The sequence below is a fragment of the Chelonia mydas genome, chromosome 23 (genome assembly GCF_015237465.2).
Source record: "Chelonia mydas isolate rCheMyd1 chromosome 23, rCheMyd1.pri.v2, whole genome shotgun sequence".
Lineage (NCBI taxonomy): Eukaryota > Metazoa > Chordata > Testudines > Cheloniidae > Chelonia > Chelonia mydas.
The window spans coordinates 4,706,281-4,731,004 of NC_051263.2; the positions used below are offsets into that span (position 1 = coordinate 4,706,281).

At 42.0% G+C, this 24,724-nt stretch overlaps 1 protein-coding gene across 2 annotated transcripts in view; it reads right to left on the reverse strand.

Annotated features, from left to right (window-relative positions):
• ARHGAP35 (Rho GTPase activating protein 35) overlaps window positions 1-24,724 on the reverse strand; it is a 104,002-nt gene that overhangs the window by 27,637 nt on the left and 51,641 nt on the right. For both annotated transcript variants that reach the window (XM_037884294.2, XM_043534482.1), the window contains exon 3: window positions 24,265-24,409. In XM_037884294.2, coding sequence (XP_037740222.1) covers window positions 24,265-24,409 — 145 coding nt within the window. The remainder of the gene's footprint in view (window positions 1-24,264; window positions 24,410-24,724) is intronic.

A 24,724-nucleotide genomic window follows, 5' to 3' on the forward strand; every position in this document is an offset into this window, starting at 1 on the left:
TTGGGTAGACAGCGGTACGTCAACAGAAGAATTCTTCTGTTGACTAGCTACCACCTGCAAGGGAAGTGGATTATCTATGCCAACAGAAGAACCCCTCCCGTTGGCATACAGGTAGCATAGGCGGCAGGTATCATAGGCTAGGGGAGGCTGTGCCCCCCAAAATAGGCAGGCATGGCCCTGCCCATGTTTCACCACCAGAACTCCTCTGCAGCTCCTCCTGTGTGGTGGCCCCAGCTCAGGCTGGGGCCACACCACTTGTCCTCCTGGCGCTCCAGAATTGGAAAGGCTGAGGCCATGCTGCCTGGCCTCCCGGCGCACTAGCCTGGGGCAGGCGACCGTGCTGGGGGGTAGTGGCCTCTGGGCTCCAGCAGGGGGGTGCGTGGTTGTCTACACCAGTGGTCTACTCTGAAGTGCTATAGTGATGTAGCTGTGCCACTGTAGTGTTTCAAGTGAAGACAAGCCCTGAGTGATGAAGTGTAAAAGCAGCTGGGAGTAAACAGTCTGCCAAGTATGTGAAAGACACTGAATCCTAACGTGTGAACTTGTTAGAATGCCCATAAAGATTTTATTTCCTCATCAGTACTCTTCGCCCTTTCTCTACAACACTCTATATTCACCCTCTGAAAGAGAGGGCTGACTGCTATTCTGTCTCCACAACAAACCACGAGAGATGCAAGTGTATGCTGCAAGACCCTTCCTGACTCAAGGAGGTTGACCTCTGCAATGTTCTCATTCAGACACAAGCAGCGGCACTAATGAACCAAAGTTTAATACATTAACAACATTTCATTAACAAGTATCAGAGCAGGGGAGACTCCGAGGTGAAGAGGCTGCTGGCCCTGGCGCAGCTCGAGCGCTGGAGACTGACAGGTACCTGCCCCTGCCCCATCCTGGCACCGCCTGTCCCCCAGCCCAGTGAGTGTTACCTGCCCCACCAGCCTCAGTGCCCTGCCCCATACTGTCAGCCACCCCAAGCTCACTGTGACACCAGTACCCCTTGGCAAAGGGCCCCCTGATCTTCACAAACAGCTATCACCACAGGCCTGACAGACTCACTGCACCCCACACGCGTCTTACAGGGCACTTACTCACAAAGAGGAACGTGGAAGGGATCTACACAAGGCTGGTAACTTGTCAAGAGTGAGAATCTTTGTGAGATGTGTGCATGGGTAATAGTGAAGGAATAATGTATTTACCTTAAAAGTCTGCTTTACAGACTTGGAGTAGAACTTAGTCACCAGGGGATAATGGCCCTTTGGGGCAAGGGGGATTTGTCACCCTGCCTAACCTGACTAGCGATGCAATGCAAGGCTCAATTGTTTAGCTTTCCACAACAGTAAGACTTTGAATGGGACACCATCAGAGGCAATGGCAAACAACTGAAACGCCTTAAAGGTAAAAAAGAAACATTACAACAGCCGTTAGCATTATAAACAGCCTGTCAGAATGGGTAAGTTTACTAGTTTTCAGAGGTTGTGGAGGGGGAGGGGGGGGGGTGCAAGGTGGAAGGTTCGCCTAGGGCGCAAAATATCCTTGCCCCAGCCCTGCCCTCCTGGCCGGGGAGAACAGTGCATCCTCTTCCCGGTTGGGGGCTGGAGGGGTGAAAGCTGCACAGACCCCAGTGCTGCTCCTGCTCTGCTGGCTCAGCCCCAGTGTCTTGCTGTAAGTGGCTGCTCTGCGAGTGTGGCTGGGGGTGGGGTGGGCACGGGCAGCCCAGATGTGCCTATCTTTAAGATGCAATACAGGCATAGTACAGTATTTGCTTTAAAAACAAAACAAAACAAAAACCTCTGCTTCTGCCTGATTGGTTACTCCCGGTTTCACATGATGTCTGGTTGCCCAGTCTGTAACTGTGGTGTTCGTATCTTTGAGGTTCTACTGTAGTATTATGTATTCCAAATACTGGTCTCCACAGACACTGGCTTATCACAGTCTTGACTGGTCTTATGTGACCTTTTTCTCAGTGCATTCAATGGGGAATGGCTCTTCCCTCTCTTCAGAGCGCGTCGGCTCCAGAGGGTGAAACGCCAGCACTCTCAGCCTTGCCCAAGCACAGCAAGCACCGCACGTGCGTACTGTTGTTAGGAACTGGCCCTCCACATAACAATGTTTAAAAACTTAACTAACTCTAACACTAAATGGGTACTAAGGCTATGGCCATGAGGTGGGAACACTGCCCCTGCTGGGCAAAATTCTCCACACACGCCTAAGTGGAATACACAGCTGCATCTACTCAAAAGAATTATCTATTCCAGTGGTTCTCAAACTTTTTTTTTCGCAGACCACATGAAAATTGCTGAGGGTCTCAACGGACCACTTCATGATCTTTCCAAATGTTGTTTGTACCGTTAGTTAACTATTGTAAAGTGCTTTGGATAAAAGTGCTATATTAAAAAAAAAAATATTTTTTTGTTCTACAAATAAAAGCATACAACTCATATTTGAATATCAGTAGTCTTACCTTTCTAACGCAATGGATGTACCCTCCCTCCCCTGCCGCGGCAGCCACAGAGCTGGGGCTGGGAAAGAGGGCCGTCTCTCCCCGGCAGCCACAGCCCTGGAGCTGGGGAACCTCGCCTCTTTCTCTGGCCACTGCAGCCCTGCACGTCCCAAACTCCCCCCACCCTCTCTTCTCACCCCACTGCCCCCTCCCACCTACCCCATATTCCCCCCCAAGGCCACCACCTCACCTTACATGTGCGTCTCCTACAGGGGCCAGGCACCTAATTAGTGGAGCCACGCCTGCGCTGCTCCACTAATTAGGTGGGTGGCCCTTCATTCTCTCGTGTGTGGCCGCCCAGGCATACACCCAAGAGGGAACTATCTGCGGACCACCTGAATGGAGCTTGTGGACCACTGGTGGTCTGCAGACCACAGTTTGAGACCCTCTGATCTATTCCAAATACTGGTCTCCATAGAAAGTGGCTTACCACATCAAGGACTTCATAGTTGCATACAATGCAATGCTCTGAGACCAAAGCAGGATTGCTCCTGTCTAAAGTGAGGTTTCCACAAGCGATGGGCCATTGATCATTTCTCATGGGAGAATATTCCACAAATTAATAGATCTCACTATTAGGAATTTTTCCGAGTATTATATTAAGGCTAATTTGATCTTTTCTTAATTACACCTGAGCATATCTCAAAGTATCATTTAAACCATACCTTAAAACCACAGAAAAAGAGCTACATGTTATGTCAACGTGACTGACGTTTTTCCACTCACCTTAATTCCATGTTTTATCTCAAATTATATTTCAGTGTTTTTGAGAGAGCTCTCATCCTTGGCTTTTCCTAACCAAGCTCTCTCTCTCTGGCCTTTGAACGCCAGGCACACTTATCAAAAAGGGCTACTGTAGTAGGACACAGCGTCCACTGGAAATCCGTTAGCCATGCATCATCACTAGTTAAACATACCTGGCTTATCTAGAATGGCCAATAGCAGCAAATCGATCGATTTATCCATATTGCTAACGCATTTTTGGAACATACTGTATAAAAATACTCTTAATGCTGCAATACTACTATTGTAAGACAGTTTTGTTTCACCTCTACTGTAGAACATTGTCTTGTAAAGGAAGAGGTAGAGTTAGCATGAAGTATTCAAAGGTTGGAAAAAGGATGAGTGTCTGAATAAAAAAAGGCTTTTGCTGATATTTGGAAGATGGAGGAAAGACCTACTGATAAATCTAGAACTATCAAGATCACTCAAAAGAGGCACCAACATGAATAAGCTCATTAAAATGCAGAATACTGAAAAGAACTATGTATTTTAATACCCCTTTTTTCACCACCATTAGAAAAATGCAACAACAGTTTATACAAGTCTTGCTAATTCAATCACTTATACTTGATCTATTAAAAGGCAAACTGCCAGAGTGGAACTATCCTAAATTTTATTTATTTGTATTATGGTATCACCTTAGAGGCCCCAACTGAGACCAAGAGCTTGTTTTGATGAGTGCTGTACAGACAAAGTACGAGGAAGTCCCTGCCCCCAAGAGCTTACAAACAAAGGAGCTATTATCCTCATTTTACAAATTGGGAACTGACCCTAGAGAGGTTAAATGATTTTCTTCAGATCACACAGGAAGTCTGGTAGAGTTTCAGGGTATGGCTACACTTGCAGATATAGAGCACTTTGGGTTAAACCAGCTTTCGTACAGCACAGTAGGGAAAGCGCTGCAATCTGTAGACACTGACAGCTGACAGCGCAGTGGCATGGCCACATTTGCGGCACGGCCACATTTGCGGCACTTGCAGCTGCATTGGGAGCGGTGCATTATGGGCAGCTATCCCAGCGTTCAAGTGGCTGCAACATGCTTTTCAAATGGGGAGAAGGTGGGGTGGAGTGCGTTGTGTGTATATGTGGGGGGGAGACAGAGAGTGGGTTTTTGGGGTGCTGAGAGTGTGTCAGCGTGCTGTCTTGTACATTCAGACCTCTCCCCCAGCCCCACACTTGTTTTTTCTCGGACCAGATAAGCAGCCTGCTGTCTGAAACAGAGCTTTGAAAGGGCACTTCCGCATTCCTGCCCATTTCACAACAATGAGAAGAGAGGCCACTTGATTTAAGGGGATTATGGGACGTTTCCGGAGGTCATTCAGAGCTCTGTTAATGTAACTCCTCGTTCACACTGACGCTGCAGCGTCTCATCCAATACGCAGCAGCAAATGTTATCCCTCTCGGGGAGGTGGAGTACCAGCAGCGCTCTAGCCAGGGAGTCAGAGCACTCTACGTGCCTTGCCAGTGTGGACGGGGAGTGAGGTATAGTGCTCTGGGCGGCTTTATTGCGGTATAACGTGCAAGTGTAGCCAAGCCCTCATACCGAACACAGGTCTGCCAAGTCCCAATCAAGTGGCTTTACCACAAGACCAATTTTCTTTAAACTAAAAAAATGACCTCCTTCTAATACACTTTGATCTCTAAACAATGGTGACCACTAAAAATTAGATTAAACGTAGCAAAGAAATTGAGACTATGGCATGAAAGTTACTGTATTCTCTCTGAGTAGCAATCTCAAACAGGTCTGAATTGGAGCAGAGCTCTTGGAAGAGTGTGAAGTAGTACTTTAGGATTGTGTTAAGTTTCTGCTGAATTCTAGCACAGACTGAGCAATCACAGGCAGTACAATGTTGCCAAGACATGGTCATCATATGAAAAACATGTAATCTGGCTAGTGACAACACAACTGTGAGCCCTCCTACCATTTCTTCTGTTATTCATCCCAGAATTCCGTACACCCATAGAAAAGACATTGCTGTGAACAGAGACTACGGACTAAATTCATTCCTACTGTAACTCCACTAAAATAAATGGAGTTACACAAAGGATGAATTTGGTCCTGTTTTAAGAGACCCAACTGGATTATGTAATCCTGAAATTTGAAGACAGATGTATAAAGTTATCTGCCTGTCTTAGTGCACACACAGTTTGGTCTTTTGGTTTCCGTTACCTTATCATCAGGTCACAGCTCTATGATTCCAAATTCAGTTCTATTATTCCAAAACCTGACAGCCATTTTATGTTTATAAGATTTTGGCAATTACAGGAAAATTTCAGAAAATGGGTTCTTAAAAAATTGCCAATGCTGGCAGTGTGAAAGACTGTCTGAACATCCTGGTCATCTTGGGCACAATACAAGATACAGAGGCATCAAATTTTTTAACTTGCCAATACCCAAAACTACCTTTTCCTTTGTACACATTAAGGAAGGATAAAGATTACTAATGGTGGATCATCTCTTACTATGTATACGTGCAACACCTACCACAATTGTTATTTACATTGTGAGTACACCTGAAGACCAGTACCAGGCGTTACCCTGTCAAAGGAGGATATTAGGTTAGTTCAGTGGTCCTCAAACTTTTCCTCTCACGCCTCCCTTACCAGTAATAGAATGTGTCCGCGCCTCCTCTCCCAGTCACCCCCCGCCCCAACCCCCAAGCGGAGTTGAGGACGGACCGGAGGGGAAAAGCAAGAGCCAGGCCACAGCCACAACTGGGGCCAGGGCCAAAGTAGAGTTGGGTGACGCTCCCTCATGGGGGCTGGCCCAGGCCCCGCTGTACCCCTCCGGACGTTCCTCTGTACGGAAGCACGTCCCAGTTAGGGGACCACTGGGTTAGTCTGACTTGATTTGTTCTTGACAAATCCATGTTGATTGTTACTTATCACCTTACTATCTTCTAGGTGCTTACAAACTGATTGCTTGATTATTTACTTCTACTTCTTTCCAAGTATCAAAATTAAGTTGATTGGCCTATAATTCTGTGGGTTGTCCCTATTCCCCTTTTTTATAGGTAAGTATTATATTTGCCCTTTTCCAGTCCTCCGCGATCTCTCCTGTCCTCTATGAGTTCTCAAAGATAATCACTAATGCCTCAGAGATCTCTTCAGCCAGTTCCTTAAGTATTGTAAGGTGCCAACCTGAAGACACCTAATTTGTCTAAGGGCTTGTCTTCACTTACAACGCGTCAGCAGCACAGCTGCACCACTGTACCACTCAGGGCATGTCTAGACTTACAGTGCTGCAGTGAAGACACTATGCGGATGGGAGAGAGCTCTCCTGTCGGCATAAAAAACCATCCCTGTGAGCAGCATCAGCTGTGTCGGTAGGAGAAGCTCTGCCATCAACATAACACTCGGCACACCAGTGCTTACATCAGTGTAACTTCAAGAGGGTGGAATATTTATGCCCAGAGCAACGTAAGTTTTGCCAACACAGGCGGTAGTGTAGACGTAGCCTCAGTGTAGACACTACCTATGCCAGGTAGTTCTTCCATCAGCAGAGATAATCCACATCCCTAAGAGGGGATAGCTAGGTCGACAGAAGAATTTGTCCACTGAACTGCCATTGTCTACCAGGGATTTAGGTCAGCTTTACTATGTCACCCAGGGTTGTGGATTTTTCAAACCCCTGAGCGACACAATTTTCTAGTGTAGGCAAGCCCTAAATAATTCTTAACTCGTTCTTTCCCTATTTTAGCCTCAGATCTCATGTCACTTACACCGATGTTCACTACATTAGTTGCCCAATCACTGCTCACCTTTTTGATGAAAACAAACAAAAGTTGCATAATTAATATTAAAAATAATGCATGATTAGGCTGTGGAACTCATTGCCAAAGGGCATCACTGAGGCCAAGAATTAGCAAAATCCAAAGGTGAATTGAACACTTATGCTCAAATAAATTGGTTAGTCTCTAAGGCGCCACAAGTAATCCTTTTCTTTTTGTGAATACAGACTAACACGGCTGTTACTCTGAAACTTGTATAACAAGAATATCCATAGTTAATGGTAATAAGTATTGGAAGGGATATAAAATCTCATGCTTCGAGATTAAACCAATTTGACAATTAGGGAGGGACCTTAATGAGGTGCAGATCACTCACTATCTGCCTACTGTGTGAATTCTTGCACTATCTTCTGAACTTACGGTGGTAAGCACTGTCAGAGACAGGACACCACACTAGATCGATCATGGGTCTGATCCAGTCTGGCAATTCCTATTTTCCTAACAAGGCATGGATAACCAAGAAAGCCAATTTTAATACGCCAATCCTCAAATAACTGATTTTTCTCTCATTAAACAGAATAAGTGTTTTGTCACTTAACAGGACGACTAATTGCTCAATCCATGTTGTCGTGGTGATTTTCAGCTTAAAACACTGTCAATTACAATTACAAGTGTGAACGCGGCAGTTAAAAGTCACAAAATGCTTGCGGCTTAATTCTCTGCATGTCTTATAATGACAATCAGGAAAGGGCCAGAAATGCACTGGCTATGTTCATTTTACTAATTTTGTATTTTAAATTAAAAGTGAATCTGTTTTATGCACTAATAAAATGTACATTAATTGTAATCAGGCTTCAGCCAAATGAAATGAGTGGTAAAATTCAGTACTGTATAAACAAACCGTTTACATGGGATTCTTGTTTAACTGAGACATGGGTATACACAGAGGAGACCCTTAAATAGGTTCTCCTGAATTTAAAACAAAATGTAGATACAGATATGCACAATTCCAAGTTATGTGCTCTTTGTATCATTCAAGGTATATAGGGGTGAAAAAACCCTGGAGACAGAAGATTTATACACACACACTTACTTATAAAAAGCTACAAAGAGAATATCCATTACTCTAATCCACAATTTGATTTATAAAGGACAATTCTTCAAGGCTGTTATAGGCACTTTTCCTCACAGAGGACTATGTATGCTCTTAGCAAAGCTGAAGTTTTAATGAACATTTTGAATGATCTGAAAACAGAGGGGAATTTCAACAAATATTCTACACACACTTGAAAAAATCCATGTGTTAAACAGAGAACGAACATGGGAAATATCAGCCTGACCAGTCAATTTTTCAAAAAACAAACAAACAAACAAACCCCAAATGCCTGTAAATGGAGGTTTAGAATGAAAGTGCTACCTCAACTCCAAGTTGCTGCTGAACACTATAATCTGCAGAATTGTCTCTAAATGGATTTAGACATTTTTTCATGATGTGTCAGTGACGGTAAGATGACATCTTTTTGAGCTTTGTGTACGTATCTCTTTAGAATTTACATTAATCTTTCTATGTTTTCATCCATTTGAAAAGGATCATGCTGGATAAAGGCTCTCCTGTTAAGAAATGTCTGAGGAAGCTAACAGCTTGTTTAATTCCCTCTTCACTTCCACATAGAGAAATTGTACTAGCACTCTCTGAGATGGTTCATAGAACATTTCACTTCCTATACATGGAGGTGGACATTATTTTTAATCCGTTTGAGAAGAACTGCAGCAGGTTTTGGCTACATTAAATACACTAAAAACAAGTTTCATTGCTTGGAATGAAACCAGATTTTAAACAGTATATAATTTCCGATTATACATTAAGGCAAAGAGTATTATCAATAATTTAAAGGTAAAAAATATGACAAAGCTGCTGTAATTCTCCTAGAACCAGGCATTATAAACCCAGGAAATTCAAAGTTAAGGTTATACTTAAAAGAAATCCGAACATGTTACTATAAGATGTAAGAAATGCACAGTTAAGACAACCAAACAACCTTAACTCTGCCCTGTAGTAATGTCGTGCATAATTAAGGAGGCATTTTAGTGACAGTGAAACTGATTTTTAAATAATTTCTTTTAATATTTTTCCTCTCACAGCATCGCTACAAGAAGGAATTCACATTGCTTGGGTGCACTAATAGTCAAAACTTGTGAGCCATTTTCAAGCAAGAACAATGTTTTTAAAAGCCACTGCTCACTAGAAGGGTTAACTTTTCCCCAGCCAGTATCAACAGGACTGTAATGAATTAGAAGTCTTTCAGAATAAGCTCTGACACTGAACAACACTGAAGACAAATCTCTGTAGCCCTGATGTTATCACAAGACCCCCACTGTGAGAGTATTCACTGAAACATTTACTGGCTAAAAGCCTTGCATTGTTAGGTATTTAACTTCATAATTCTCGAACTGCCATTGTCACTCTGATCAAGCAACAGTCTTGGTTTTAAACTTCCTGAATAATCACCGTACAGTAAACTGAGTAGAATCTCTAATAGACAGTTACAACAGCCATCTGTCATTGACCTAGAAGTATGCACACCTTTCCTCAGAACTAGTCATCTATTCAGGCTCCATTAGGCCACAGTTTAAAACGTCTGTAGAATCAGTTACTAAAACCTACAAAAGAAATTTGCCTCTTTATTTATGCAAACTTGCTACTGGTTGTTGTGCCTTTCCTGGGAAGACCCAGCCACCTGTGTACCTCCCTCCCTTCGTCAACCTCCCATCTCCATGCTTTCCTAGCTGCCTAGGACACCACAAACCTCAAACTTGGGAGCAGGCACCCATAATCCAATGTCACCAGAAGCTGCCGGATGCCTGAGGTGTCTGAGACCTCCTTACATCTTTGGCACTTGGAAAAGATTCCATTTCCTCACCACCTTAATTCCACACAAGTAGCACATTTAAATGAATGCATCAGTCTTCACATTTAAGCAAAATCATAATGTTTCCATCATCCAGAAATGGAGGAAACATTTTAAACGTGGGGGAGGGAAGTCAAAAAATTGTCATTCATTTGAAATATTTCAAATTAGCTGTGCAAAGTAGCTGTGCAAAGTAGCTGTGCAAAGTCAAAAAGCCCCTCTCTGTGTGGGAAAACAGTGGTAACTGCAGTAGGATATTAGCATGGTGACTGTCCCATGGCCACAGAGCCATTCGGATTTAACCCAATTACCTATCAAACGAATGACACATTATTGAGACCTCAAGTGCAAGTTTCATTCACTGAGCTCTCTAGAGGCCGAAAGAGATCTGTTTAGTGAAATAAAGGACTGCACAGAGCAAACCAGATATGTAAATTTCTCATCTCTACAAATGACAGATCTCAGTGTTTTGATCTAAAACAATACAGTTGATTTGGCGGTCTGCTGCCAAACCCAGCCTAACACTATCATTAGAGGAGAGGTTTTGTCTGGATTGCCATGAATCATTCATTTGCCATGTATTTCTTATTCACACAAAACCACTTTCAAATCATTGTTCAAACTGCTTCATTGACTACCAAGCTCTTCAAATGGCTTCTAGAATTTCAGAGCCAGGAGAAAGAAAAGAGCCAGGAGAGGCTCTGCTTGTTGTCAGAGGCAAGCAAACGCTTCCTGCAGGACATAGGGTTCGGGGAGACACCAATGTCAGAAGAAAGTTCCCTAAAATTGATGACTGGTAGCTTAAAACAGCAGTTTCCAACTTTTTCAGACACCACCACCATCACCACTTTACCAGAATAAGACCTCGACAGTGCCCACCACCTCCCATTTATTATGGACATTTTGCAATGGTTTAGGCTCCTCAGGATCCCACAATTGGAGCTTGAGCTGCTTCAAAACCAACACAGGTTCAGCAATCAACTGGGTGCACCTATGTATATACTGCAGTGTTCCCTCTAATTTTTCCCACCCATGTGCGGAATGAATTATGTTATGTGCACCAATATGGAAGTGATGCGTGACACATGGGTCACATGGGTGGAGGGGTTCGGAGTGTGGGAGGGGGCTCAGGGCTGGGGCACAGGGTTGGGGTGGGGAGGGGTGAGGGCTCCAGTGTGGGGCCAGGGATGAGGGGCTCAGGGCTGGGCACAGGGTTGGAGTATGGGGGTAGGGGTGGGGTGAGGGCTCTGGCTGGGGGTGCAGGCTCTGCGGTGGGGCTTCCCCCAGCTCTCTCCCTGATGCGGCAGCTCCAGGGCTGGGGTCATGGGATAGGTGCCCCACTCCCGGCCGCAGCAGGTCTAGGCCAGGGGAGCGGTGCCCCAGCCACAGCAGGTCCAGGCTGGGGTTGGGTTCGGGCTGCCCCTCCCCCAGCTGCAGCAGGTCACAGATGGGCGAGTCCCGAGTGCCTATGCAGCACTAAATAGGTTGCTGCGTGGCCACACAGCTTATAGGGAACTTAGATATACTGTACTACACCAGCATAAAGTATAGAAAATGAAAACGGGAGTCTCCAATCTGAAGAATTTACAGTCTAAGTTAAAACAAGAACAAGAGAAGGAGACACGATGTGGAGGAAGGGGCATATATACTTGGCACAAGTCTCAACTACTAGCATAGGTTTGTATGCTGGTGACTGGGAACCAGCTGGCCCAGGTGAACATGTGAAAGGTACTGAAGCCAAAGCACTGAGGTCAAAGTTTCAGGAATAAACTATTGGCTGAGCGCAGGTCTAGAAAATTACCACAACAGGAGAAAATAGAAAAAACAGCTTAAACTCAGGTATCTGGTCATAAAACTCCCCCACCTTTTTTTTTTTTAAAAAAAAAAGATATTACTGGAGAGTTTTCACAGCACTCTTCTAGAACCTGATTTCCACCAATTGGGATCACCCACAAATCAACCATGTGGGCAGCAGAGACAGCTGGAAAATCTGAGTTCAAGACAATGATATTTTGCTATACCACATGACTTAACCAGTCCACATCTCGCCTGAACATGCTGTGTACATAAATGCAGATTAATGCAGATTTCAAAATGATTTTCTGTCTTTACAATCAAAGCTAGTCTCCATTTAGTATTTATAGTGCAGGATCATTGTTGTGCTCTATTTTCAGCACTGAGAACATCATTCTTTACATTACAGAATACTATGCAATAAAGGACAGGAGTGCAAGACAGATTTTACTGAAGGGTCAAGAGAATGCAAGTAAAAGATCATGGGTAACAGATGTAAATGGCAAATGTTAAAGTACTGGAGAGTCCAAGTCTTTACAATGTTAGATGCAATCTTAGTTAATGAAGTAAGTTATAAACTCCTTGGGGCAGAGACTAAATCTTCCTCCACGTTGATATTGCCAGGCACAAGTTTGCCATTTAGCAAAAAATAAATCGAGTCCCTGATAGCTGTCTGCATTTATTTAATTGCACCTACCAAAATACGACAATAAGGCACCAAACAGCTGTTAAAGTCAAAAATTTTAGGTGAATTTTATCTAAAAATAACTCTCTGCTCCCTGTGTTATAAATAAACATATGCTGTTGTAAGTACCCCTTCTAGTACCAGAACCACGGTACTCTCAACCCAAGAAGGAAGAGTAGTCATGGACTCCAACAGAAAAGAAGATTTGGTATGTTTATAAGAATTTCACTCCTCCTTACTACAGTATAAAATATAGGCTCCCAAGAGGAAAATAAAAAGGTGGAGAGGGCTGACATTTCAGTAGTGGTATAAATCCGCATGGCACCTTATAGACAGACAATGCCCCGAAGAGCTTGCAAGTCTAAACTTGGTGTAGAAAAAAGCTAAAGTGTCACAGGACAATAACCGGAAAAGATATGGCTCTGAAGTTATAACATAGTCTTATTCCCCACACAGGTATTACAACATATAAGGACAAATTCCAAGATTACAAATTCCACCTACACCTGGGGAAAGGAAGGGAGAAGTGACCTTTAGAGACTAGAAATACCACACTAACACATGCCACCTCTGCTTGGCTAAATACGATTCAGTTATCTAATGCTGAAACCTACCTGCAAATCAAACCACAGAGGATAATATGTGAGCAGCTGGGTCTCAAAGTGGAGACTATATTTAGGACATCAAGGTCACTGATCCACAGTATCGGTCCTACGCCCCCAGCTCTGGAGCAGTCTCTTAGAGGAACCCCTTCACTATGCCAGACCCCCAAGGGGATTCTCTCTTCCTACAGGATAGGCGACATGGCCTCATTTTCTCCTGAGGCTGAACCTCTGCTGCTTCAGCACTCCTGCTTCATACCATGAGCTCTGTTCAGTAAGTCCACCTGAGACATGCTCCTGGTGGAGACTTATACATTCTTCAGGGATTAATGTACCTCACCAAGCATTTGCAGTGACACTCAAATGGTGTTGTCAAAACAGTAGGGTTTATTAGTCAACTGGCACACAACACAGGAAGTCCTTATGTTAGCACAGAGAAATGAAGGTTAAGGCATAGACCATTCTGGTTAGCCCAGAGCCCCCAGCCAAGCCGTAGTGAAACCCTCACGTCCACACTCCATTTCTCTCTGTCTCATCTCCTTGTCAGTTCCTAGGTGAGAGCCCATGACTCCCTGTAGCAGCCAACTCTTGTCCTCCCACCTCACATCTTCCCCAGTCTTTTATTTTCGAGCTGGGAGATTTTGCTCAGCTTTTCTGCTGAAAGGTGGTAAACACCATCTTTCTCTCGGACCTTGGTTGCTAGACATCAGTGTACTGGTGACTGGATTTGCCATCTTCTCAGATTTTCCACTGATATGGGGTCAGCCTCGGCCAGTCATTTTTAACATCCCATTCAGGCTCAGAGAGCTAAGTAACATTCATATCTATGTCTCCCAGCCTGCCCTGAAAGCAAACAGTCCTGCCTCTCCCAGTAACATGCAAAAAATAAGGGAAACTGAGGCATACACAGGAGTCTCAGAAACATTACAGAAAATTCCCACTTCGTCATACCCAGCAATAAATAGTCATTAGGGCTAGGATAACATACAACATATCCTTTTGGAATTTGTATAAGACTCCCCACTTTTTGGAAGACATTTTTCTGCAGTTCTGCTTGTCATAAGATACATATCTGTCTCCCAGAATAATCTTTGAGAATCTGTTTTCTAAAGGTCTCTTGATCTAACAAGAAGTTGCTTTCCTGAAGAAACCATCAGAAATTAAAAGATAAAATTTAAATATGTTCTTCCACAAAAAGCACTCTGCTCATTTATTCAGTCAGCCTAGCGAACAGTGGCGGTGGTCACAACCATCCATACAAAAATCAAAAGTCCGTTTTTATTTAGAGCTTTCAACTGCAACCAAAGAGCTGAGGCTGACATGTGAACTCCGAATGACGCGCACAATCTGATCTAATGCAGCCACGAATCCACAGCTGCAGGTTTTAATGTTCTCCCTGAAAGAATATTTCCAGGTAATGGAGATACTCTTCATCTCTCTCTAGTTCCAATTCTATAGCTTGAGGCAATTTTTCTTTTAGAGCTAGGTAATGCTGATGGATCTTTCATCCAGGGAGTTATGCTGAAGATTCACCCTCTTGCAATGCTGCATTAACAAGAACACCTACTGATATTCCCTCCCCCACAAGGACCTCTTGTATTTAATATCAAAGCTTCATCAGCAGCATTGCTGCTAAGACCTTTGGGTTATTAAACACTGAGCTAACCACTGGGAAATTAATTGTTTCAACAAGTAATCACTGAATCCCACATGTGAAATACCACAAGGTGAAACTCCAGGTAATATCACCCTCATGCAGGAGGTGGGATGGTGAGAGAGTATGCAGAAGTGATTACTCTAGCCCACATAGCAAGCAACCTGGAAGCTTTACTCTTTTCACTGAGAGTAAGAGAGAAGTTACTTCACTTAGAAAATCTGATCTTCAGTTTTAGATCCAAGGTTCACAGACTAGTTTTCCTAGGGGGACAAACATGCAGGGATTTATTTTAAGGCATCAAGATCAACCTGGCTAAAATTAAATATTAAAATGGTTCACAGATATTATCCCGTTTCATCCACCATTGCTATAAGGGATAAAAAGAATCTATATTCCGTTTGAACTTCAACAGTTATTCACATTACTTCAATTATTAATGCTGCAGAGATGAACTGATGAAGAGTGAAGTTTGGAGGACCAACACATACACAGGGCAAGATTGTAACTAGTGAATTGGATTTAGTCTTTTGACTGAGAGAAACCAACATAATGCAGTTTCATTTGTCAATAGCTCATAGCTGTTAGATTAAAAAAAAAACACACAGTACAACCTACCTTCCAAGATATCAGAGCGAACTGCATTGCTTCTGGTTTTCAATTAAGTTCTAGGGTTTTGTTTTGCTTTTTGTGGGCTTATTTTTGTTTTTTGTTAAATAAACAGTGTTAAAGCTGTGCTAATAAAGGCACAGAGTGGCCAAGTTGCCAAACATTGACAGAATTGAACTCTTGGCCTTCCTACCTCCCTACATTCACAAGTTTTTTTCCCTTTTGGCTAACTTGCTAACTATTTTCCTCATTACAATTACTTTTTCCTCTACTATACAGATTAAGGCTCCTCTAGGAAATGCCTCTTGTACATGAAGTTTAAACTCAGAGCAAACATTGATGAAAGTTATGAGCCCTCAAACAAAAAAAACCTAAAACCTTCAATTACACTAATTGGTAGAATCTGATAAAACATGGATTCCCCCTGCTCATGCTATAGAGTTAATCAAAGCAGAAGCACATGATCACCAGGAGAATGAGTTCAAAACCTGCTGGAATCAAATATATATTTTGTATTGGGCATTATGATGTATATGTACTCAAATCCCTGCCAAATCAGGACCAGAGAAATACCCTGAAGCAAGATAATCTTTCAAATGGTGCTTAGTGTTGTACCATGAAAGGTAAAACAAATGAACAGATTTTCATAGTAAAAGAAAAAACTAAATGGTCAACCCCACTGATTTAAAGCATCTTCAGGTGACACCATTTAGGTTTCACTTTGGAGATTATCAGTGGCTGATCACTGCCATTCCACTTCACATACAGAACAAAATCCCTCTTCTAACACACCAGCTAGAGATCTATTGTATGTGCTGATTCTGCCCATTTCGGAGCAGGTTAGACCTGCACTCTCAGCATATCCATCATAAAGGGTGTCAGCAATATGACAAAGGGCACAGCACACTATCAACACATACAACCAACCAACACTTGGTCTGCCCAAAGGGCTCTCAGCCTCTAACTGATCTACCAAACTAAGAAAAAGATTAACAATACTCAGAGCACTCCATTATCTGAGGGAGAATTCTGGCTGCTAACTGCAGGGTATTATTCATCCCACTGGGGCAAAATGAGCTACAGACGCACTAACAAAAACCTTGCCCTGATAGCTATTTATACAGTACTGTCTGAATACATTATAGCTACAGATGTAAAGCTGATAGACGCAGCCTTGCACATAAAATCATTCCCCTAGCTATTTGTAACACAGTGGGAGGACCTAGTGAGGACTAGTTGCGGTTCTGATGCATTACGAACTTTGAACATGCTACAAGAAAAACCACATGATTTATCACTGAATGGTCAACATGATTAGAGCATGTCACCTTACCATTTTTTTTTTTTTTTTAATAAAAAACATTTTGCACCTGTGTTCAAACCCTGCTAGAGAAATAGCCTGAGACAGCACCACTGGACATTTTAGCTTTAGCTGGTTTAGTTACAGTGTGAACAGGGCTTCAGAGCCTGCTGTAGAACTGTATTAGTAAAGCCATATCACAAGGCTCTAAACCATCAAGAAAATACACACACCTCTGTGTCTATTACAGCGCAGCACAGCATAAGCATGATTCCACGTTTCACCCAACACATCTGAACTGATTCCTAGAAAGGTCATGTGGAAGTTGTAATAGTTGTGAAAAGTGTTTTGCAAGTCCATGCTAGGGTGGACATCGTTACAGCTGGTTGTTCTAATGTCAATGCTGCAATATGCAACAGCCCTAATTGAAGATACTCATCTCTCCTTTCACCAAGGAAGTCGGATGTTCATGCAAGGCGTGGAACTACTTACTGGTTAGGCAGCAGCCGTGACATGTAACCTTGTCAGCCAGTTTCCTTTGTGCAGTTTCCTTCGTGAGAAGTGGATGTGTGTGTTAACCAGTGGTTAAAGCTTCCCTGACCTGCTGATACAACAGCAAGTGGGCTAATGGGATACCTCATTTCAGCTATGCCAATGAACCTGCTCTATCTGACGGTGAGCGATTTGCACTGACAGACTGAAAGCCTAATATCTCATTAGTACACTAAAGAAAAAGAGGTTTTTCTATTGTGAGGGACAGACTATTGTGTTTTTGCAATATTAAAAATGTCTGCAAACAGAATCCTAGAGGACTGTTTTCTACACACCGGCCATTTCAGAGTACAAACCAATCTCTCACACAGAATGGCTGCAAATGGATCAAAAGGCTCAGAGAAAAGAGCAAGCGTAAATAAGAAGCAATCTATTCATAAGGAAGCATAGCATAATGACAGCAGGAACAAGATCTGGCTCCCTATTGCTATATTCCAACATTCCTGGGAGGAATTTTATAGTTTCTATTTTGAAAAAGATCTCATTCAAAGCTCTTCCTTCCCACTGAACAATATAAACAGAAGTTACACTTAAAGTGTTCCAGAGAAAAATGGCCTTATATTATGCAGTTCTACCAGAATACAACAGCCAGAGATTAGAGGTAATCTGAAAGCAGTCCTAAATTCTAGAACAGGATTACTTCTGACAAAACGAAAGCTCGACAGGATTGTATTACAAAGTCGCTGGTTGTTCTATGCCTGAAAATGCTACTACCTGCAGATTATTACACTTTAGTTACATGTTCAAAAGAAAATAATTTACGTTTTGGCAGCAACCAAAAGAAGATGTGCAAAAAGTAAGTAGAAGAATCAGCAGTCGGAACCTCTGGCATGATATCAGGAAGCAAAACCACCACAGCACTTTGCATTTTATTCATCTTTAGGCTGCTGAAGCAAAGACAGCTTTACGATAAAAACCTAGCACAGCAATTACAGCCTTAAAAATACTTGTGAAGCACTAAGATATTTCTCTCTCTATTGTAAGCGCTAATCTGCGAGCAGAATACCATGCTTACTTTAAAAAAAAAAATCAACATTGTCCAATTGTTTAGGTTTAAAAGATCTGTATTATGTTCAGAACATCTCTCTGATGCCTCTTGTGAATGTTAACTTCAGTTCTTTAAAAAACAAAAAACAAACAAAAAAAAACCCCTTTTTGAGTCCAAAGAACCCAAATAATGTTAGTTAGTGGCTGTGTGTCAATTTTGACTGCAGAACTTAGTGACAAAAGGAGATCCTCTATTTTCTAGGACCACCAGACCTCCTTTCAGGCAGGCCAATGAACAGCTGTCAGATGCTAACTTTCAGTCCCTACTGATACCAGTTTGATTTGAACTAGTGACCCAGAGGGGAGAGGCTCTATATCCGATTACCAACCCCCTACACCATTTAGTCCCCCCTTGCCTTCCTCATGCAGCCCTTGACCTCTACTAGCAACAACCTATTGGCCTTCACCCTCACTTTTGACTAATTCAAGCAGAACAAATAATCACTTTTCCAAACTCTTACCAAAACATTAAGGGCCCTTCCTATCAAATCTATAAAAGAGAATCTTCTTTGGAACAAATCTTTGATGATTAGTAAATCAATGACTTCTGCACATTTTTTGTACACGCCACAAAGAGAGGTGTAAACAGGGGAAAGAGAACTATCCCTTTTTGGCTCTTCTGAGTTTGGTGAGAACTGGTTACATACAGTTAATATAAGCTCACTGCCATATTTCTCAGAAAACAAAGAACTTGGGGTTGTCCTCCTCCCTTCACATATTAGAACACATTTATGAGACCTGATATTGCAATAATTATCATTTAGTGGAGTTCTGATTAACTAGCCACCACCCACCCCCGCTATATCTCTTACCATGCAAATCCAACTTCCCCTTTAAGTGCATATGTTTAATTTTACAACTCAAGATCTCTTACAAGCCTCTGCAGCGCACTTAGTTCATGTTAACCCATGGAGAAAGACCAGGTAACAGTCTTTGTATTTTGATGGCCAAAAAGTCTCAGACTCTTCTACAGGAGTCTGTACGTGCTGAGACAACTGACTGCGCGTGCTTGAACTGCCAGTTGAGAGAACAGTATAACCCATTCCTCCAGTGTATTAAATGATTAGCAAACAGGGCAGCTATAAGTCCTTAAGCAAAGCATTTCCTTTTATATCAAGCCAACTTCTGACCACTATTCAGGAAATTAAAGCTACTGGCTTTTCCAAAAGAAACTCCCATTACAATTAAAGAAATGCGCATATTTAAACACACATGAAAATAAGCCATAACTGCCAGTAAATATGACATATTGATTATTCCTAAAGCAAATATACAAAAATTAAACCAATTTATATACAGATACCTCAGTGTAGCTGTGCACATAAAAACCCAGTCCAACATACCCAAGGAGTAAAATACTCTAAGTTTTGTCTACACACACAGGGTTGCACCAGTTTAACTAAGGGTATGTTTTTTAACTGATTTAGTTTGCTAGTGCAAGTTTGTGTGTAGACAGTGCAAGTTTAGAATCACAACTGAAGGTCATCAAGTCCAGCCCCCTGCACTGAGGCAGGACTAAGTTTACCTGTGCCATGCCTGACAGTTGTTTGTGTGTAGACATTCTTAAACTGAAACCAGAACGTGTGCACACAAGCTTGCACCAATTTAACTAAACCAGTACCCAGAAGCTCAGGAAAAGTAGAAATAATATCTGGGCAAATAAATGTGTCAGGTTTCCTACCTGCCAAAAAGAGGCCATCGATGAGGCTGGGGCAGAATGAGTGACATCAATCAGGGGATGGTGAAAGAGTGGGGCCACATGGAATGGGAGCAAAGAGAACTGAGCTGCCTCTGGGGTAAGGAGAGAAGAGGCTAAACAGAACGGAACTGAGTTGCTATTCTGGTGAGAGACGGAAGATGGGGAGGTGATGAACATTAGTTTGAATGTATTGACTTAGCTGTCTGATCACAGGTGTATGGTGACTGGGAAGAGATAGAGCCTGGGTTTTTCAGCTACTCTGGTAGATCAAAATAGTCAGGTAGGTCAAGAGCAGTTACCCTTTCCCAGAAAAATAAGAAACTAGTTTAATTTTCCAGCCAAGCCAAAGCAGATTGTACAGCAACTTTTAAAATCTGTCTACAACTTAGATTGTAAGCTTTTGGGGACAAGGACCATCCATCTCTGCTATACATTTGTACAGTGCCAAGCACAAGGGGACCTTGATCGCTGTTTGGAACTCATAAGCACTACTGCAGTACTATAGTAAGAACAACCACCGCCACCACCAAAAGAACTCAATCATTTGTAACTGAAATGACTGACCACTTGTCCACAGATAATTTTTTTCCCTTTAATTTTTGCAGTATAAACAAACTGTCAAAGATATATGGTGAATAAATTAAAAACATTAGAACTTGTATCACTGATAGGGAAATTAATAGGCACATGCAATGGATAGAAAGCATGTTTTAGGAAGTGTTTCAAGAAGAGATTATCTTTTCCCTCATGAACTTTAAGTGAACAGAGCTGGACTGCAATGACAAAAGATGTTCCCCTGTACAAACACACAAAAACTGAAACCTAGGAAATTCCAATGATGCAGAATACTTCAGGTTTCAGACTAGAGAATCTCTTCAGGAATATCCTGCTGTTTTGGGTGTTGAGCAGGCAACAGAACTATTTGAATTTAGCTCTGGCTGGAAAAATAAATTCTTGGGTCTTTACAGATGTCTTGGTCACCAGTGTTGCAAATGCCTGAATTATACCATCAAAGCAACAAAGATGCTGTCCCATTTTTCCCCTCATATGAGCCATAAGGCAGTAAAGCTGAAACATATAGAAAAATTTAGAGCCCCCAAGAGAAAATGACCATTCAAGGCCACAGCTGTAGGATCAAAGATCTTCAGGAGAAAATGGCAATTCCCTCAAGATAAACGGACTTATCACCAAGCAAGAGAAAATCTTCCATTGGTCAAAGCAAAGACTCCAACAACTGAATCCTGACAGCAATTTAAATACCACACAGATCTGAGGAGCCACTTTGAAAAAATGAGAACAGATGGGGACCAAAATGCAACTGTCTCTAGCAAAAAGCTGCTCTTCAGAGAAGGCAGTTTAGGTATTAGGACATCTCAGAAGCCCAATATGGATTAGGGGATAGGCTCATAAATCACACCTACTGGAGAAAAAATCAGTGAAAATGAAATATCAGCGACTGGATTTTCAATATCTGTGTCAGGTCTTCACCTTCCAGTTCAGAGCATTACAAACTCAGTATCTGAAGAGGATACAGAAGGGTAGCTGAAGATTAAGTTCCATCTACACATTGCATCAAACCCCAAGACCTTTAACAAAGGAACAGCATAATGGAAGGGACCAGTAAAAGCAATAGGGGTGCTACCTACACCTATTCTAAAAGCAGGTTCTGTATATGTAAGACATTTTCATTTTAAATGAAGTCTGAAAACTGACATATATGTCACTAGCTTTATTTTGTCTGTACACAGTACCCTGTTGTATGACTTTTGAGAAGGTGGGGATAGGACACCAAAGATTTATGTCCTTTAGCACTCCAGCAAAGCTTTGCTGGCATTTTACAACTAGATCAAACAGAAGAGAGTCCTTGTCTAAAGAAGCATTTTCAAATATAGAATACAGACTTACATTGAAGAGTTATTTAATTGGAACTAAATCAGTATACCACACTTTAAAATTGACTTTTTGGACTGTTGTCTAGGCTTCATTTGACCCAGACCTTGAAAGATTAGAAGTCAGTGTATTTTCCCCCTTGTCATGAAGTTTCAAATAGTGAGAGTGTTAACTCCATTACTCAACTCCAGATGTTGCTATCAGGGTTAATAGCAGGCTGAGGCAATCTGTCCACACTTAATGATACTTAATCATTACTGATTACACTTGGATTAGAGGGAATAAATCCAGGCGTAAAGAGACTGTAATCCGCAGCCTGACCGTGTTGGGCTACTAACACATTAGTTTAAGCCTGTAATCTTGAGCATAGCTATTACTGAAGAAGAATTTGCATTACTAGAGACTAAGAGCACCTCCCACCTCAAATGCTATCAAGGCTTTGAAAGCAGCAATGAAAACCAGAGGAGGGCAAAAAAAGGATCAAAAATACTGTCAAGCACACACAAAAAAGTAAAGGAGGACTTGTGGAACCTTAGAGACTAACAAATTTATTTGAGCATAAGCTTTCATGAGCTACAGCTCACTTCACTGGATGCATTCAGTGGAGAGATTTATATAGACAGAGAACATGAAACAATGGGTGTTACCATACACACTGTAACGAGAGTGATCAGTTAAGGTGAGCTATTATTATAATAAAGAGATTGAAGTGGATAATAAATGGACACAAATCAGACGTCAAGAATTATAACATTCAAAAACCAGTCGGAGAACACTTCTATCTCTTTGGTCACCCATTTACAGACCTAAAAGTGGCAATTCTTCAACAAAAAATCTTCAAAAACAGACTCCGAGAGACTGCTGAATTGGAATTAATTTGCAAACTGGATATAATTAACTTAGGCTTGAATAAAGACTGGGAGCGGATGGGTCATTACACAAAGTAAAACTATTTCCCCATGTTTATTTCCCCCACCCCTGCTGTTCCTCAGACGTTCTTGTCAACTGCTGGAAATGGCCCACCTTGATTATCACTACAAGAGGTCCCCCCGCCCCCTCTCCTGCTGGCAATAGCTCACCTTACCTGATCACACTCGTTACAGTGTGTATGGTAACACCCATTGTTTCATGTTCTCTGTGTATATAAATCTCCCCACTGTATTTTCCACTGAATGCATCTGATGAAGTGAGCTGTAGCTCACGAAAGTTTATGCGCAAATAAATTTGTTAGTCTCTAAGGTGCCAAAAGTCCTCCTTTTCTTTTTGTGGATACAGACTAACACGGCTGCTACTCTGAAACACAAAAAAGTGTATTTCAAACAGAATTAAGTAAACCATCCAGATATAGTTAGGACATCTAGAATTCTTTGCTACTTAAAGAATTTTGAGACAGAAGTTGTGGCAGAACTGAATCTTGTGATGACTTTCAGTACAATTCAACCCTAGCTTCAGAATTCAAGGATAATCTTTAACCATTAAATAAACTTCCAAAATTACATCCTTGCATTGCACTTCAGGTATAGAACAAGCAAACGGGGAAATGTACAAGTAGGCCCAAAATAATGTATGTTTTCAGGTTGAAAGGTTTAGAAGTCACTCCCCCAGAAATGGAACTAGAACTAGGTATGGGAACTCTCTATCCCTAGAAAACAGATTGATATCAAGTGTCAGAATCAGGAATAATCTCAGGGCCTCTTGTATTAACACAGGGAAGGGAAAAGCCAAATAAGAACACTCACTAATACTGAAGAATGGGATACTGAGTTATCCCGGGGGGGGGCGCAGTGAGTGGTATTTTCATATTACTCTCTGGCTACCACATTTATTTCTGTGGCTAGTAAGTATTTGGCAAACTTCTGAAATCACAAGAATGGCACTTTACATCTTCAGTGCATTACAAACCTTAATACATTTGCCAAACAGAATGAAATTAAATGAGTTTTTATTGTTGACACGAAACAGCAAAGTGCGCAGTTCTACAGCATCTGGATGCAATTTCAGTGTAGCACGATTGAGGCACAAGACCAAGCCCACATTGGCACCAAAATAAAGTTCATCTTTAACCCAACAAAGCAAATTATCTCATTTTCTAATCTCATGAAATACAAATGATTTGTCAATTACTTATACAAATCAGGGAAGCTGAAATTGCAAGGAATGGGGATTCAAGTTCACAACCTAAATACTGTATTGTATTCAGCATTTCAATTTAACCTATCAGACTGCTTGTAATGCAGATTTTTGTATACAACCTGTTGGTTCCCCCCCCCCCCCCAAAAAGTGCAGTGCAACCTGGCTTACTTAAAGGGTTAAGTGCAGGAAGCTTAAGGAAAATGTAATTCCAGTCTTCCAATATATAAAAAGGCATCTGCATACAAACATTTTTATAAGCCTCTCTCCCTCAAGGGTAATATGATCCTGGACTTCCTAACAAACTAAAACATATGACTTTTGCACCAAGCTCCCAGTGGACACTTTTACTCTTGCTTGCCCCAAGAGAAATTCTTACCTGTTGCTTCAATGTACTCAATACATCGCTCGATAAAGATGGGAATAGGCTTTTCTGGAGTCACTACAGTGGACAAAGGCACCCCAAAATAATTACTTTCCCACTGAGTCTTTGTGATGGACGGCCGAGGCTTTGGCTTTGGTTTCTGTAGAAGAGAATATCCTTGAATTAATATAACGAGAAAAATACCACAACATACATAGGATAATAAACTCTAGGACCCTGCGAGATCAGAGGGTCCTGCCCAAGCCCAAACATCTATGTGGACACATAAGTACCAATGTGGACACAAGAACAAATGGATATAAACTGGCCACCAGGAAGTTGAGACTTGAAATTAGACGAAGGTTTCTAACCATCAGAGGAGTGAAGTTTTGGAATAGCCTTCCAAGGGAAGCAGTGGGGGCAAAAGATCTATCTGGCTTTAAGATTAAACTCGATAAGTTTATGGAGGAGATGG